This window comes from the organism of the source record quoted next, unplaced genomic scaffold (assembly GCF_019419815.1).
Source record: "Pyrus x bretschneideri cultivar Hongxiangsu unplaced genomic scaffold, Pyrus_bretschneideri_v1 Contig86, whole genome shotgun sequence".
Lineage (NCBI taxonomy): Eukaryota > Viridiplantae > Streptophyta > Magnoliopsida > Rosales > Rosaceae > Pyrus > Pyrus x bretschneideri.
Window position 1 is genome coordinate 510,638 of NW_025999827.1, and position 16,127 is coordinate 526,764.

Here is a 16,127-nt window from a genome sequence, read left to right on the forward strand (position 1 = left end):
TTAGCAGAATGCGGTTTTCCAATAAGAACAAACACCCCTTAACCGCGTGTTTTATAAAGTCGTATGGAGATCAAGCTTGAGATCGATTGTCATTTTGTCTGATTAGCAAGAACTAACAGAGAGGCAAGATGAAATGCTACATCAAAACAACATCAACTGTCCTAAAATCTGAAGGAAATGGACAGTATACACCACAACTTTCAAATTTACTAACATAAATGATCGTTTCTTTCCAATAGTACGACAATGTGGTACAATCTAGCCAATGACAAGTTAATCAGTACAATGTATCTAAGCCACTATACGAATGATAGTTACATTCAAGTAGTAAGAGCAACAATATATCAATCTCATCGTATGAATTGGTACCAGAGCAACCAAATGCTGAAACAAGCATTGCAGTCCTGAGATGGGGAAAATGATCTCTACTAGCTCCTGCTCGATGAAGCTGACTTTCGCGCAAATTCGGACAAACCGTGCCTCAAAGCTCCAAGGTTCACACCATTACCAACTAAAATGCTTGTCGCACCCATTTTTGATACCTGTAAACACCATGTGATTGATCAAACACACGAATTTCGGATGACTCATTGAATCTAATCATTTCAAATACCCGAATTCCATTTTAATATCTATGTTTTTCAATTCAATGCAGTCTTATTGGGAAAATCTTCCAAAACGGATATAAATGGTAGATAGATTACCGTTTGAATATTTCTATCCTCGTCGTCAAAGAAAAGCATCTCAGTAAAGGGTACCCCAGTGGTTGCATGAATTCTTTGGAAATGCTCTGTTTTGTGAGTCCTGCTGGAGAAAATCTCCTGCATAATTACAAACACATAATACATTCAGTTTACGCAACTGTAGATTAGTTGCTTTATCTAACATATATAACATTTAACATTCATTTGATAACCATTTCGTTTTTTCCGCTCTCCCATTATATATACTCTCCTCATATATCCAGCTCAAAAAAGAAAAAAAAAAAATCTATGAATCATGGATACAGAAACGGAGACACGATATGATATGACACTGCAATACGAAAAATCTATAAAAGTTAAGACACAATACTCTATGAATATGGAAAATAAAAATATACGATTTAAAACATAATTCATCATTCAAAATTTCAAATTCAAGTACATTTGAGTTGTTGGAGGAGAAAAGTTAGAAAACTAATATACAGTAGAAGAAGTGTGAGAGTTGTTTTCATAGTTTTAATTAGAGGGAAACTCTTTGTATTCATCAACTTTCAATTATAAATATCTCCTATCAATTTTCTCCACCTCATTATCACTTTTGAAAGTGTAAATGCATCCAACCTTCAATTATAGATATAGCTATTAATTTTCTCCTTTTTATTATCATTTTTGAAAGTATAAATGTATCCTAAAAGTCGGATACGTGTATCCTACGCCTATTCATCAAGTCAAAGCCATGTGCATTGACCATGATACGTGTCTGAAGAGTATCCAAGAGTATCGAGCAAGTATCGAATACGGGATAAACGACCAAATAGAAGTATATGTGCATCATTAGAAAAAATGATAACCAAGAACTGATCACAAATTGTTTATCGAATCACAAATTGTTTATCGAACGGGTGTGGTTTCAATTCTACTTACCACTCGATGGATTGGATTTTCATAACTATTAGGTCTTTTATTTTTAATTTCAATTAAAAAAATTGCGAATTAAAGATTAGAAAATAAAACAAGAAAATGATCAACCAACCTGGGTGAGAAACAATGAGGGGATGCCCAGTGTTTGGAGGAAAGATTTGGCAACGTCAGAAGTTGGAGATCTCGAAGCAACAGCCATGGATATTCCCTTGTCCTTGAGCGCATACAATATTCCCGAGGCTTGCGGGTAAAGATACGGCGTGTCGTCGTAGTAGCAGCACTCGCAGAAGAAGGGCCAGAGGGTGTAGTCGAGATCGAAGACGACGAGACTCGGCAAGTTCTGGTGTCGTTCGATTATCTGCAGAGCCTCGCTCTTCACCTTCTCGTCGTCGCCCATTGTTCCCTTTTGGCGTAGGTTGAAAACCTGATAAAATAATCAAAATTTGACCGTACTGGTGTAGGCAATGAAGGGGAATTGCGAGGGGGGAGGCCGACGGCAATAAGAGAGAAAAGCCAGATTTAATTATGAGGTTCGTTGTCATTTTATTTTATTATGGCTGGCTTTTTTTTTTTTTTTTTTTTTAATTAATTGTAGTATGATAGGTTAAATTATTATCTTAATATGATTACATTTCTAATAGAATAATATCTACTAAAGAGAATATTTCAAGACATCCTTACATACATTAAGATTTACATAATCACATTCTTATTCTAAATATGACTACAACATTTCCCTTGAGTGTGTAAATACTGAAACAAAACATCGCATCAGGTCTTCAGCAGATAAGGTAGAATAGTTGATGAAGTCACAAAACCTTGCTATGGTAAAATCTAAGGCAGATGAACCCATATACTAAGGAGAAAAGTGAGAAGTATGCATAATGTCTAAAATAAACGTCATACAAGACGAAAGTAGTGAACTCAACGGAGTATGATCATCGTAGGATAGGTGTCTTATCAAAACCTCGTTTGGTAGCAAAAACCCAGTGGGAAAAATGCTCCTAATCATAGGAAAAAAAAAGTACATAAAGATCAAGTGAGTATACTTCAGGATACTCCCCCTGAGTTAGACATAACTTCCAAATAAGAGAACTACAAATAATATCCCTCCAGGCCCCATGCTAGCTCCCCTTCTCTGTGCCAATTGCGAGAGGAAAATCACCCCTAGGCCCCGTGCCAGCTCCCCGTCCTTGTGCTAATAGCCAGAGGAAAACCATCTTCTGGCATTATGCCAACACCATAACCGTCGCCCAGGACGGAATCTATCTCTTGCCCCGTAGCAGAATAGGGACCACTAGGTAAGTACAAAACCATTGAACATATATATATTTGAAAAGCAACTTCATAGTATAAAGTCATCCCTCATCTATACTATAAAGAGGTGTTCGAAACATGTTCTAAATATAGTAATAATTCAAACTAACCTCAATAAGCATGTTATCTCATAAAACGTAATCATTAAATCATTCTTTTCATGTATGCATTTCTACTATTAAAACACACATTTTTAGAAGGGGTCCACTTACAGATACTTCTTCGCTGAAGAGCTACGCAAACTAGCGAAGAAGAAAACACCACAATAATTGCCCCTAAGCACATAAAGGATCCAGTTAATAAAACTATATTAAGACAATTGAATTTGGGAAAACAGACGTCGGAAACGGATTCAGGACGTCGAATTACCCTAACAAGGGTCCTGGTTAAATTTTCGAAAAGTCAACACAAAGAATATTCCAAGAATATTCCAACCAGATTTGGGCTGGGTTGATAAGTTTTGGCCGAAAGGTCCTAGGCCCAAAGGCCTAAATTCAAAGGGTTTTGGGTTAGGCTTTAAAGGGTTGGGTTTTGAAGGGTTCAGGCTTTAAGCCCAGCCCACTGTAAAAGGGTTTTGGGGTTTAAATAAAAAAGGATTTGGGTTGGGCTTCGCAAGGCTTGGGCCTCTGGACATTTAGGCTCTGGGTTTGGGTCAGATGGGCTGGGTAACCTGGCCCAAGGGCCTAGGTTGAGGGTGGTTTTCAGGCCACCCTTTGGCTGGTTTCTGGGTTGATTTTCTAATAGGAGCATATTCATGCGACTTAATTAGCTTGTTCTCGTGCATTTATGTTGTGTTTCCTTAGTTATTTTAGTGTTTAAAGTCACTTTTGTGTATTTTCAGATTATAAGGCCAAAGTGTGCAAGAAGATGCAAATTGGAGTCTTTTGGAGCGAAGGAGGAATGAATAAGCTGAAGACTTAAAGAAACGAGGATTCCTACTCCAACAAGGATTCCTACTTGAAGTAGGAAAGTTAACCCTAGGTTTCCTGTTTTGGTAATCTTTCCTAATCTTAAACGTCCATATTTTCTAGCCACTTTGAAGGCCTTGTAGGCACTTTAGGACACAAAACGAAGGCCCTAGGCCCCTTAAACCCCCTTGTCGTGCCCTTTCCCTTTCTTTCCTTCCCTTGCCGTGCAAGGGGGGCATTTTTGTCCAAAGTTATGCACTTAAACCCTATTTCCCTTTCTAAATAAACCCTAGCCGCACCTTGCAGCCATGTCCCTTTTAATTTCTGATTTAATTTCCTAATTCTAGAAGCTTTTAACTTAATTTTAACTAACCAAAATAACTTAGGGTTTTATTTTCTGAAACCCTATATATTCTACATCTAATGCAGCACCCTAGGTTTAATTTTCATTCAGCCATTCACTCAAAAACCTCTCAGCCGCAGCCACCCATTCATCTTCTCCCTTCAAGCCGCAACATCCATCAATTCCAGCCACTTCCCATCTCTGCCGCAACCATCCCCACCCTTCCAGCCACCATTCAAACCTTCCTCCACCACTCACACCCCTTGCTGCACCACCATATCCCCATAAACCCATCTACAACCAAGAAAATCATCCCAAATCATCCAAAAACATCTCTGCCGCAGCAAGGAGAAGAAGAAAGAGGAGCTTAAACGCGCAGAAATTCAAAGTGGATTCGTTGGGCGTTCTAGGTGTAATCAATCTTTTGTTCTTTATGTTTAATTTCAATTTTGTTTCTCTTTTTGTGAACATGAGAGGCTAAATCCCTAGTTAGCTAGAGGGTGATTCAAAACCATGTTTATGCTTGCAATATAAATTGATTACCTTCAGTTGGAATTTCATGAGTTGTGGATTCAATTTGTTTAACTACTTGATTGATAACTTATTTGTGTATGTTTATTGAGAGTGCACGCTTAGTTTTCATGCATGAATATGATGCTAGAATATGAGGGAGTTTCACCTAATAGTTACAAACTTATATTCACAAGTAGTGGAGGTTGCTTATAAACAATCGCGTTAAATGAATTCTTGGCACTAGTTTCATGCTCATCATAGTAACGAATGCCTCGTCAACACTTATAGTTTTCATGTTGCTTAATGATCTTTGATTGTATCTTTATTGTGCTTTTCACGTAAAGGACTTTTGGAGAATGTTTTGAATTGTTGTATGCGTTTTCCCATCCAATTCATTAACTTAAGGAGAACTTGAAGGTTAATTTAAGCGGACCTAATTAACCTGGGGTGTTGAGTTTCATGATTCATCGAAAGACCAACTGAAAATCATCTTGTATGCAAGTGTGACATGTGTGGAGAAGAACCTTCTAGCTAGCATTCCATCCATATTTTCATCAAATTCGTATTTACATTCTGTCTTTATTACAATCTGTGCACTTTGTTTAATTTCGTCAAAAACTCAATCCCCCTTTACTTTAGTGTCCAATTTAGTTAGAAAGTGTCTTAGTTTGTGTTTCTAAGTGTTTTGATTCAATTTAACACCCAAATTCGTCCAAATTAGGTTAGGTGCTCAAAACTGCCCAGATTGTGTTTTTAAGGCAGTTTTGAGTGTTTTGGGTGCTGTTTGAGTCTTTTGGTTTGTTTTAGTGTTTTAAGTGTTTAGTTTTGCATTCTTTGAGTCTAGTTTAGTGTTTTAAACTTTGTTTTACGTTTTTGAGTCAGTTTCCAAGTGATTTAGTAATCCCTCTTAATCCCCGGTTTAGAACGATCCCTACTTATACATATACTACAATTGTCAAAAGAGGGTTTTAATTTGTGTGCTTATATATTTCACATCATTTTCCAAGGCTCATAACTTCTTCGTTACTCATCCAAATCAAGTGATCCAAACATGAAAGTTGTAGTACTCGACAAGATAAAGAGATTGATACCCTGCAAACCAGCCAAATAGCCGTATTTTGGCCAGAAAATCCTCGAAAGGGGGCAGTGCTTGTCGGAAAACTGGGTTTTTGGCCAAAGGTTTTGGGAATTTTCAAAGCTTCTTAACTTCTTCGTTACTTAACCAAATTGAGTGAAATTGAGTGATTCAAAAGCAAAAATGTAGTTAGGAATGTGGAGAAGAGATTCATACCAAGTGGGGACCTATAGGTGGCCGGAGTTGGCCGGAAAATATCCTATAATATGGGTAAATGATCACGGCTTGGAATTTCCAGATTTCTACAAAATGCCCCTCGAGTTGTTTTTCATGCTAAAACCTTCACCAAAGCCATTTTAATCACTAACCAAGTAATGTAGACTACAAGGAAGGAAGATCAAAGGAGCCTCGAAGCTTACTTACGTCGAAGAATCCTCGAAAGTCACCGGAGTTCGTCGGGGGATTAAGCATTGTGACTGCCACGGTGGAGCACTCCCTTGCTTAGGGTTTTCGAGATCACAATCCAAGTATGGTGGTGATGGTTGCTGTGTGTGTGTATGTGTTTTCGGGGAAGAGGGAAGGAGAGAGTTGCATGGAGTCGAGAGGGACAGATGAGGGATATTGAGGGAGAAGAGAGAGAGAGAGGCCGAGGGACACAAATCAGGGGGTGGGCCCCTTGGGCTCGCCAATTAAGACCCAAAAACCATTTTTAAAAGAAAAAGATCTAGCCCAAGGTGAAGTTTCATGAAAATACCTTCTTCGTTCCAATAAAATCGGGTCAGGTTGTTACAATCTACCCCCATTAAATAAAATTTTGTCCCGAAATTTAAAATAACTTACTACACTGAATGACTCGAAAATAGGAAGAAGAATATATGTATAAAGAGAAATCAAGTCAAAGTGGGTGCATTAAAGAGAATATGTCACACCGTCGCAAGTGGGTTGCAAAAATCCTCTATCATGCCTCCAAGCTCTTACTTTCTTCCCCATTAGTGTAAAAGTAGAAACATACTTTATAAAGATATAAAGCTGAAAACATATATTGACGTAAGGTAAAAAATAAGTACGCAAAATAAGATAACGTCAAAATAGATATGCAATCACCTAAGTCAAAAACTCGTACCAACTTAAAACTAAAAACGGAAATACTTTCCCCAAAACATTTGTAACGAAAAAAACAAATAACTAAAGTAAAGGAAGTTAAAATACTTATACTGAAAAATGAGAATGGGTCTCGCCCAAGAATTCGTAACCTCACGTACTCCGAGAATAGATGTGTTTTTGGGTCGAGTCCCAAGAATAACAAACCCGTGACAGCTGCCGAAGACGGGTCTTCCTACCCACCTGCTGGACGAACCCAACAATAAGCCATCGATATCACAATCGGCCGCCCGCAATATCGACCACCTATTTGTTGTCTCATTAAGCAAGCAGTAATTTCCTGAGGTGCACAATTTCACACGTCGTAAATTCGATCATTCGAATACTAGTTCACAATACTCTCTTGTCAACCAATGTCGTTTGTAGAAAACTCTCGTACCATGTCACAAAAAGTGCCATACCCAAACCGAACAAAACAAAAATTGTCGTCGTAATGACTCCATCCAACACCAAGCACACCAGCCTCCTCAGTTCTTCCAAATGTGACCAACTACTCCAAAATTTTGTCAACAAATAACCCACTTGAAAACTGTACCTTAGGATTCAAGATAAGTGGCTACCATGTTAATAACAAACTCAAAAGCTTAAGCCAAGCAAGCAGAAAATGAGAAGTCATCTTTCCCAACAAGCAGTATCTCTCGGGAATTGTTGTAGTGCTTAATCCACCTCTTAATTTTTGCTTAGAAGTAGATTTCTAGTCAAACAAGGTCAATGTTGGTGGAAAGAAGAAAGACTCGCTAGTGATCAACCTAAAAACCCCATGAGAGTATACACCTTTCGAGAGAAGTGCAACTTCTAAATGTGCTAAATCCATAATACGAGTGAACACAACGCGCCTCCAAGGTCTAGATAGTTCGTTTAGATATCAGACTCGGAACTTAAGATGGAATTTAGTTTTAGTAGAGATACATACAAGATGTATTAGGGTTGGGTGGAAGATACCCTTAAAATATTTGGGCAAATAAACTTATTTACCTATCGTTGGAAAAGAATTACTAGAGTACGATATGATGTTGATGAATTGCAGCAGGATATAAGTGGTGACCATTCAATTTAGCATAAAGATAGTGATGCAATCTGCTGATCATCTGCACTACAATCTTCACTAATCCCTTGCCAAAAGACGGCATAAACCTCATCATGGAACTCTTTCTGGTAAGTCTGGCAAGCTTGTGAAAAGGTTATGCCCCAACTATTCCTATCTGTATCGATAAGAATTGGGCGCACACTTTCGCCGAATAGATCGATCGCAAATTCATCACTGATTGAGCGAGAAGGCTGAAAGAACATTCAAGAATTTGAGGGTTAAAACAAGTCCACCAAATAGATATCGGGATTTGAATATACAACTCTGTTGTTTAAGTTCATACAGGTACCTTGGTTGACAGTTAAGGATTATTAATTGTTTAAGATATGATGTCACACACCTGATAACATCACTTGTCACATAACTTCGTCCGATATCTCATCAATAATTTGACGTTTGAACCTCCTAACAATTTATATGATTTCAGTAGATTTAGCTTTCAGCTTTTCCAATCCAATACGGTCTTACTGGATAATGGTCGAATTAGGTTCGGATGATCAAGATGAGGTTTAGGTGAAAGGTAGTAAAAAATATCAATACAAATGTATGATCCAGTTTTCCATTGAGGGACGAACAAACGAAAGAAGGTGAAGATACAGAAATAGAAGTCACTGTTTATGATTATTTGGTTGAACATCACAAAAAGGTTGACTGGTTTCTTAGCCAAAAAGGAATTAGGTCTAAGCTCAAGAATAGTGAAGAAATGTTAATAAGATTTGACGAGGCCAAAGACATTTCATAATTCACAATACTTTGTGAGAGTTGTTTCAAAGTTCAACAATTAAACATAGAACCTCTGAATCAACTGACTGACAAAGAAGAAAGATACAAAGCAGCTTGCGCATGCATGCAGTGGCATGATTAGCTACCTTAAAGTGATGCCCTTGAGCAACCCAAAGCTCAATAAGTCCAAAGAAATTTAGAGTAAAGCTCGATCTTTGTACAATGATGAATTTGGTGGAGTCTCAAGCCATTACACTGAAAATTACAAGGCTGAACAGTTAGTAGATAAGAGTACTGGTCAGTTGGGCAACAAGCAAGAGGCTAAGTTCACCTTTAATGAAAAGTACGTGGACAAGGAGCTAGGATTTGCCACTGAGTACCAGACTTAGATGAAGTTCAAGGAGTTTATTTATCCAAACAAGATTTGATCTTCATCATCCAAATCTAACTACGACAACAACAAGAATTACAACTCCTTTTGGAAATTGATGGGAATAACGTCTGCTACTGAAAAGTTTCCCAAGAAAAGTATATAAACTAAATGAAGTCAACGCTTGAAGAATTTGATGTGAAGTTGACGGTCAATGGTTAGGGAACTGGACTTCGTTGTTGGAGTAAGCAAGAAGGTTAAAGATAGAACAATCGCTAAAGACTGATTCTAAAGATCCGCATGAATTTCTTTAGTGGAAACGAGTCCGAGAACATTGATTTGCTCCCACCAACTACCACTTACTAAACTTCGTAACAACTGGCGCCTACTCGCGTTCCCCACGCACTTCGAATGTTTCAAGTAGTTTCCAAATAGATATAACTCTGCCCGCCATTCCTAGGGAACGTATGTTCCAGAGTGATATCACCGTTTCATATTTCCAATTGGTCTTAACCAACTCGTACCGCTAAGATTTTTTCGTTTCCCAAAACTTTTACCTAGGTTCAACTCCGCCCGTAATTTCTAGTGAATGCTTGTTGCAGAATATCAGTCCGATGTTGAAAGTTGTCCAACAAATCAAACACGTCACCGATGAGGCACAATCCCGACACAAATTTCTTTGTCTTCAATAGGATGAGACAATTCATAACGTGATGAGGATTGCACAACCGTGCTGAAAAACAGCAAATCCAGAAGTCGTGACATACAAATGATGTCATGACCGACACATTACGAGAGTAGAAGAGAATCCTAAGAATGATGTCATGACCGACAACATTACGAGAGTATAAGAGAATCCTAAGTATGATCTGAACAAACGACACTCTGATACCAATCTGACACGCCTTGATCCTGATATTTTTCGAACATCAAAATAAGCACATGTTGGCCAACACCTGAGGGTGATGAAAGCCATTTATTGAATGCAAATGCTGAGAACAAGGAATAAATAAGACTTATAAATTTAAATATAATGAATATGCATTTAAGGAACGTGTTCAGAGCACACATCTAATCTAGAATACTAAAAGGAACAATATAAAATTGAGTGAACAAAGGAATGGGTCCTACACCGAGAGGACTCGAAGATACCGATGCAGAAGTACCTTGACGCCGAGATTGTATACCTCGATTCTAAGTCCTGAAAGGGGCGCAAAACAAACATGAGTGTACCAAGTAGGTATAGATATAATAAAACAGTTATCAACATACTAACCCCCAGGTTTTATGGAAACACATATAGCATGATAAATAAAATAGGTTTTCCGAAACCTAGCATGTCGTGCAATGTCTCAAAACATATCTCGTATATATCCTAATCACTAGTGAATGTCCAATATCCCTCCAGGCCCCATGCCAACTCCCCGTCTCTGTGCCAATTACCAGAGGAAAATCACCCCCAGGCCCCGTGCCAGCTCCCCGTCCTTGTGCTAATAGCTAGAGGAAAACCATCTAAAGGCCCTATGCCAACACTGTAACCGTAGCCCGGGACGGAATCTATCCATTGCCCCGTAGCGGAATAGGGACCACTAGGTAAGTACAAAACCATTGAACATATATATATTTGAAAAGCAACTTCATAGTATGAAGTCATCCATCGTCTATACTATAAAGAGGTGTTCGAAACATGTTCTAAATATTATATCGTCATCCATCAGCTAGTCTATAAAGAACACGGGTTATAAGAAAAATAGTAATAATTCAAACTAGCCTTAATAAGCATGTTATATCATAAAACGTAATCATTAAATCATGTTTTTCATGTATTCATTTCTAATATTAAAGTATGCATTTTTAGAAGGGGTCTACTCATAGATACTTCGCTGCTGATGAGCCATGCAAACTAGTGAAGACTGAAACGCCACAATAATTGCCCCTAAGCACATAAAGGGTCCAATTAATAAAACTATATTAAGACAATTGAATTTTGGAAAACGAACATCGAAAACTGATTCAGGATGTCGAATTACCCTAAGAAGGGTCCTAGTTAAATTTCCGAAAAGTCAACACGAAGAATATTCTACGAATATTCCAACCGGATCTAGGCTGGGTTGGTGAGTTTGGGTCGAAAGGTCCTAGGCCAAAAGGCCTAAATTCAAAGGGTTTTGGGTTAGGCTTTAAAGGGTTGGGTTTTAAAGGGTTTGGATTTTAAGCCTGGCCCATTGTAAAAGGGTTTTCGGGTTTAAATAAAAAGGGATTTAGGTTGGCCTTCGCAAGGCTTGGGCCTCTAGAAATTTGGGCTCCGGTTTAGGTCAAATAGGCTGGGTAACCCGACCCAAGGGCTTGGGTTGAGGGTGGTTTTCAGGCCACCGTTTGGCCGGTTTCTGGGTTGATTTTCCAAAGCTCATAACTTCTTCGTTACTCATCCAAATCAAGTGATCTAAAAATGAAAGTTGTAATAATCAATGAGATGAAGAGAACGATACCCTGCACGAGGGCCAACTTACCATGGTTTGGCCGAAAAATGCCTCGAAAAGGGCAGTGCTCATCGGAAGATTGGGTTTTTGGCCAAAGGTTTTGGAATTTTCAAAGCTTCGTAACCTCTTCGTTACTTAACCAAATTAAGTGATTCAAAAGCCAAAATGTATTCAGGAATGAGGAAAAGAGATTCATACTAATTGGGGACTGAGTAGTGGCCAGAGTTGGCCATAAAATGGCCTAAAAGATGGCCAAATGACCATGGCTTGGAATTTCCAGATTTCTAGAAATGCCCCTCAAGTTGTTTTTCGTGCTAAAACCTTCACCAAAGCCATTTTAATCACTAACCAAGTAATGTAGACCACAAGGAAGGAAGATCAAAGGATTCTCGAAGCTTACTTACGTTGGAGAATCCTCGAAAGTCATAGGAATTCGTCGGGGGATTAAGCACCGTGACTGCCATAGTGGAGCACTCCCTTGGCTTAGGGTTTTTGAGATCACAGTCCAGGTGTGGTGGTGATGGTTGTTGTGTGTGTGTTTTCGGGGAACAGGGAAGAAGATAGTTGTAGGGAGTCGAGATGGAGAGATAAAGGATAGTGAAGGACAAGAGAGAGAGAGGTCAGGGGACACAAATCAAGGGGCGGGCCCCTTGGGCTCACCAATTAAGACCTAAAAAACCATTTTTTTTTAAAATCTAGCCCAAGGTGAAGTTTCATGATCCTTTCGTTCCGATAAAATCGGGTCGGGTTGTTACAGTTGTTGCTGGTGATAATAAAATAACTTCGACGTTATATGCTTTGTGTTGTCTCCCTTGATGTATCCCTTCTTTAACTGCTTGATGCATGCTGCATTGTCTCCAAAGATCATCATAGGAAGGTCAACGATGGTAGTAAGACCATTAGTGCTTCGAATATGCTTCTCTCAACCAAAAGCACTCACGCAATGCTTCATGCAAGGCAAGAATCTCAGCATGGTTCGAAGAAGTCGCAACTAGCGTTTTCTTGATAGACCTCCAAGATATAGCGGTGTCTCCAACGGTAAAGACATAGCCTATTTGGGAACGTGCCCTATGTGGATAAGATAGATAACCAACATCTATGTAGCTAATAAGATGGGAATCAACCTAAGGACCGAGGAAGGCAATGGCTAATCTCGAGGATTTATGGGTGTAAAACAAGCCCAAATCCGTTGTACCCTTTAGGTAATGGAAAATGTCTTTAACACCATTCCAGTGTCTACGTGTACACGCATTGCTGTATCTAGCAAAAAGATTAACATCGAAGGAGATGTTGGGTCTAGTGCATTGAGCCAAGTACAATAAAGCACCAATTGCACTTAGGTATGGAACTTCATACTCCAAAATCTCTTCCTCATCCTCCTTGGGATGAAAGGAATCTCCTTTAGCATCTAGAGTCCAAACGACCATAAGAGTACTCGAAGGCTTCGCTTTATCTTCATTAAAATGTCGCAACACCTTTTGGGTATAGTTCGATTGATGTACTAGGATTCCATCCGAACAATGCTTGATCTCTAGGCCGATACAATATCGAGTTTTCCCAAGATCCTTCATCTCAAATTTTGATTTCAAGTGAACGGTAATTTCCTCAAGCTCTACGGGATTTCCGGTGATGTTCATGTCGTCGACATAAACTGCAACGATCGTAAATCCAGAATGTGACTTCTTAATGAACACACATATGTATAGTTCGTTGTTTACATAACCTTGACTTGTCAAATAGTCACTCAGACGGTTATACCACATCCACCCTGATTGTTTCAATCCGTAGAGTGATCTCCTTAATCTAATCGAGAGAGTGTTCCGTGGTCTAGAACTATTTGAACCAGTCAATGAAAGTTCTTTTGGAACTTTCATGTAGATTTTCATATCTAGATCCTCATAGAAATACACGGTTACCACGTCCATAAGCTGCACATTCAATTTTCTAGACATTACGAAATTGATAAGGTAGCGGAACATTATGGCGTCCATTACCGGGGAATACATCTCTTCGTAATCAATTTCAGAGCGTTAAGAAAAGCCTTGCGCTACGAGGCATGCTTTGTATCGTATTATTTAATTCTTCTCATTATGCTTTCTTACGAAAACTCACTTATAGCCCACGAGCTTCACATATAGTGGAGTAGGAGCTACGTGCCCAAACACCTTATGTTTCGTAAGCAAATCGAGTTCGACCTGGATTGCTTGTTTTCAGTTTAACCAATCCATTCTACGTCGACATTCATTAACGAAACATGGTTCAATGTCATTGCTAAGCATGATGTTAGTAGCTACTGTGTACGCAAATGCATCACCAACGATCATCTTATTTTGATTCCAAACCTCATCCAATATTGCCTAGTGGACCAAAATCTCGCGATTCTCAAGAGGCTGGTATGTCATGTTTAAGACGTCACCGTAATCTAGAATAACCTCATGCATTGGAACAAATAAGTAAATGATGGTTGGATTCAGACTAGGGTCACTAGTTTATGTCGTTTTTCTCTTCTAGGGTTGTGAATCCTTTGAACCAAAGGGTCTGCCATACTTCAGGGTAGGAGTAAATGATTAGCTAGCCGCCATTGTACCGGGCTGCGTGGAAGGTGCATCCGCTTTACCTTTGGGGACGGTTCGGCCTTCATATGTGGTATTATGGCGTACTTTAGGTATGTTAATCCTTGCAAGTGCGTTTGCAGTGGGTATATGTGATCTCGTCACCTTTGCTAGATCAGTAAAAGCATCCGGCATGCTTTGAGAAATGCTCTGAAGATCTAGTATACGATGCACTTTAGTTTCAAACTGGGCAGTACTGGGATCTAAATGAGACATAATGGGAGCATATCACGACAATTCATGGCATTATACAGGAATGTCAGCATTCTTATCTCCCATTAACAACGGGAAGATTGTCTCATCAAAGTGACCATCAGCAAAACGTGCGGTAAAGAGATCTCCTGTCGAGGGCTCTAAGTAACGAATAATTAATGGCTAATCATAACCGACATAAATTCTCATTCTTCTTTGAGGACCTATTTTGGTACGTAGTGGCAGCACTATTGGCACATAAACTACGCACCCAAACACACGTAAATTAGAGATGTCAGGCTCATATTCAGTAACCAAATGTAACGGTGAATGAGGTTAGGTAGCGGTGGGCCTCAAGCTAACCAACATAGCTACGTGCAATATTGCATAGCCCTCGGCAGATACCAGCAGTTTGGTTAGCATAACCAAAGTCCAAGCTATCAATTGAAGGCGCTTTATGAAAGCTTCTACTAGGGCATTTTAGGTGTGAACATGGGGTACATGATGTTTAACTTTAATCCTAACGGACATGCAATAATCATCAAAAGTCTATGATGTAAACTCTTCAGCATTATCCAGTCGAATCGATTTGATTGAATAATCAAAATGGTAAGCCTTAAGCTTAACAATTTGTGCTAGGAGTTTCGTAAATGAAACATTGCGTGTGGACAATAAGCAGACATGTGACCAACGCGTCGATGCATTAACCAACACCATAAAATATCTAAATGGTTTGCATGTTGGTTGGATAGTTCCACAAATATCCCCTTGAATCCTCTGAAGGATCTGAAGAGGGGTGTGAATAATCTTTGTAATTAAGGGTTACGAATTCAACTTCTCCAAGGAACAAGCTTTGCATGGTAGGAATCCAACATAGGGAGTTAAATGATGTCCATATGATGATTTGAGAATGCGATGCATCATATCACGTCCGTGATGTCTTATACGGTCATGCCAAAGCAGCAAGGTGCTCTGGAACCCAGGCTTAAGGCTGGCCACATGGTGGGTCTCTATGCCTCGAATGGTTATAATGTACAACCCACTCGGGAGACGTTCCAACTTATCATGAATACGCTTCTACCCATACTCGTAAGAAGTGATACAAAGAAATTAAGAACCATTCTCTTCAATGGTTTCAACATGATATTGATGATCTCGAATATCTCTAAAACTCAACAACATTCTTCCAGAACGTGGAGAAAAAATGGCCTCTTTAATAGTTCAGACAGTACCATTAGACAACATTATACGGGCCTTTTCGTATCCTTCAATCAAGTTGGATGAGCCTGAGAGGGTTGTCAAAGGTGCATTCTTAGGTACAAAGTTAGTAAAATAGTGTCGCTCACGTAAGATGGTGTGAGTGTTAGCACTATCAGCCAGACAACTAACTTCTCCACTAATCATAACTAGAAATAAATTAATTGAATCGATCACATATATAAATATAATTTCATTCATTCAATTAATCAATCAAGAAATAATATCCATAATTCTCAGGTTGGGCTGGGTTGCAGGGCCGTGAGTACCCTACCAGGCTGAGGGCCTGGGTTGTCATGCTTGAGCAGCAAATCCCAAAGGGCTACTTTAGTGTGGTCCAAGGCATCAAACGATGCCGCTCCCATGTGTTCTCCACTCGGTCAGTGACAGCGAGCCGCAACCAATGCCGCATATTTCCCTTTTTTTTTTTCTTTTTTTTTTTTTCCGACTTCGCTAGGGTTTGAAAA

General features: G+C 39.2%; 1 protein-coding gene across 1 annotated transcript; it reads right to left on the bottom strand.

The window, feature by feature from the left end:
* Positions 1–187: 187 nt before the first annotated feature.
* On the bottom strand, positions 188–2,151 carry LOC103954171 (magnesium-dependent phosphatase 1). Its single transcript, XM_009365974.3, has 3 exons — positions 1,738–2,151; positions 705–821; positions 188–542 (listed from the first exon to the last, which is right to left on the bottom strand). Exons 1-3 carry the CDS (start codon positions 2,020–2,022, stop codon positions 429–431), a joined length of 516 nt encoding a protein of 171 aa, XP_009364249.2. The 5' UTR covers positions 2,023–2,151; the 3' UTR covers positions 188–428.
* Between the last annotated feature and the right edge of the window lie 13,976 nt (positions 2,152–16,127).

Bases quoted from the DNA above. Each gene is read 5' to 3' on its own strand.
- LOC103954171 (XM_009365974.3), bottom strand. From the start codon at position 2,022: ATGGGCGACGACGAGAAGGTGAAGAGCGAGGCTCTGCAGATAATCGAA. The intron at 822-1,737 runs GTTGGTTGATCA...GTAATTATGCAG, and splicing joins CCTCATTGTTTCTCACCCAG to GAGATTTTCTCCAGCAGGAC. The intron at 543-704 runs GTAATCTATCTA...TGGTGTTTACAG, and splicing joins AGGATAGAAATATTCAAACG to GTATCAAAAATGGGTGCGAC.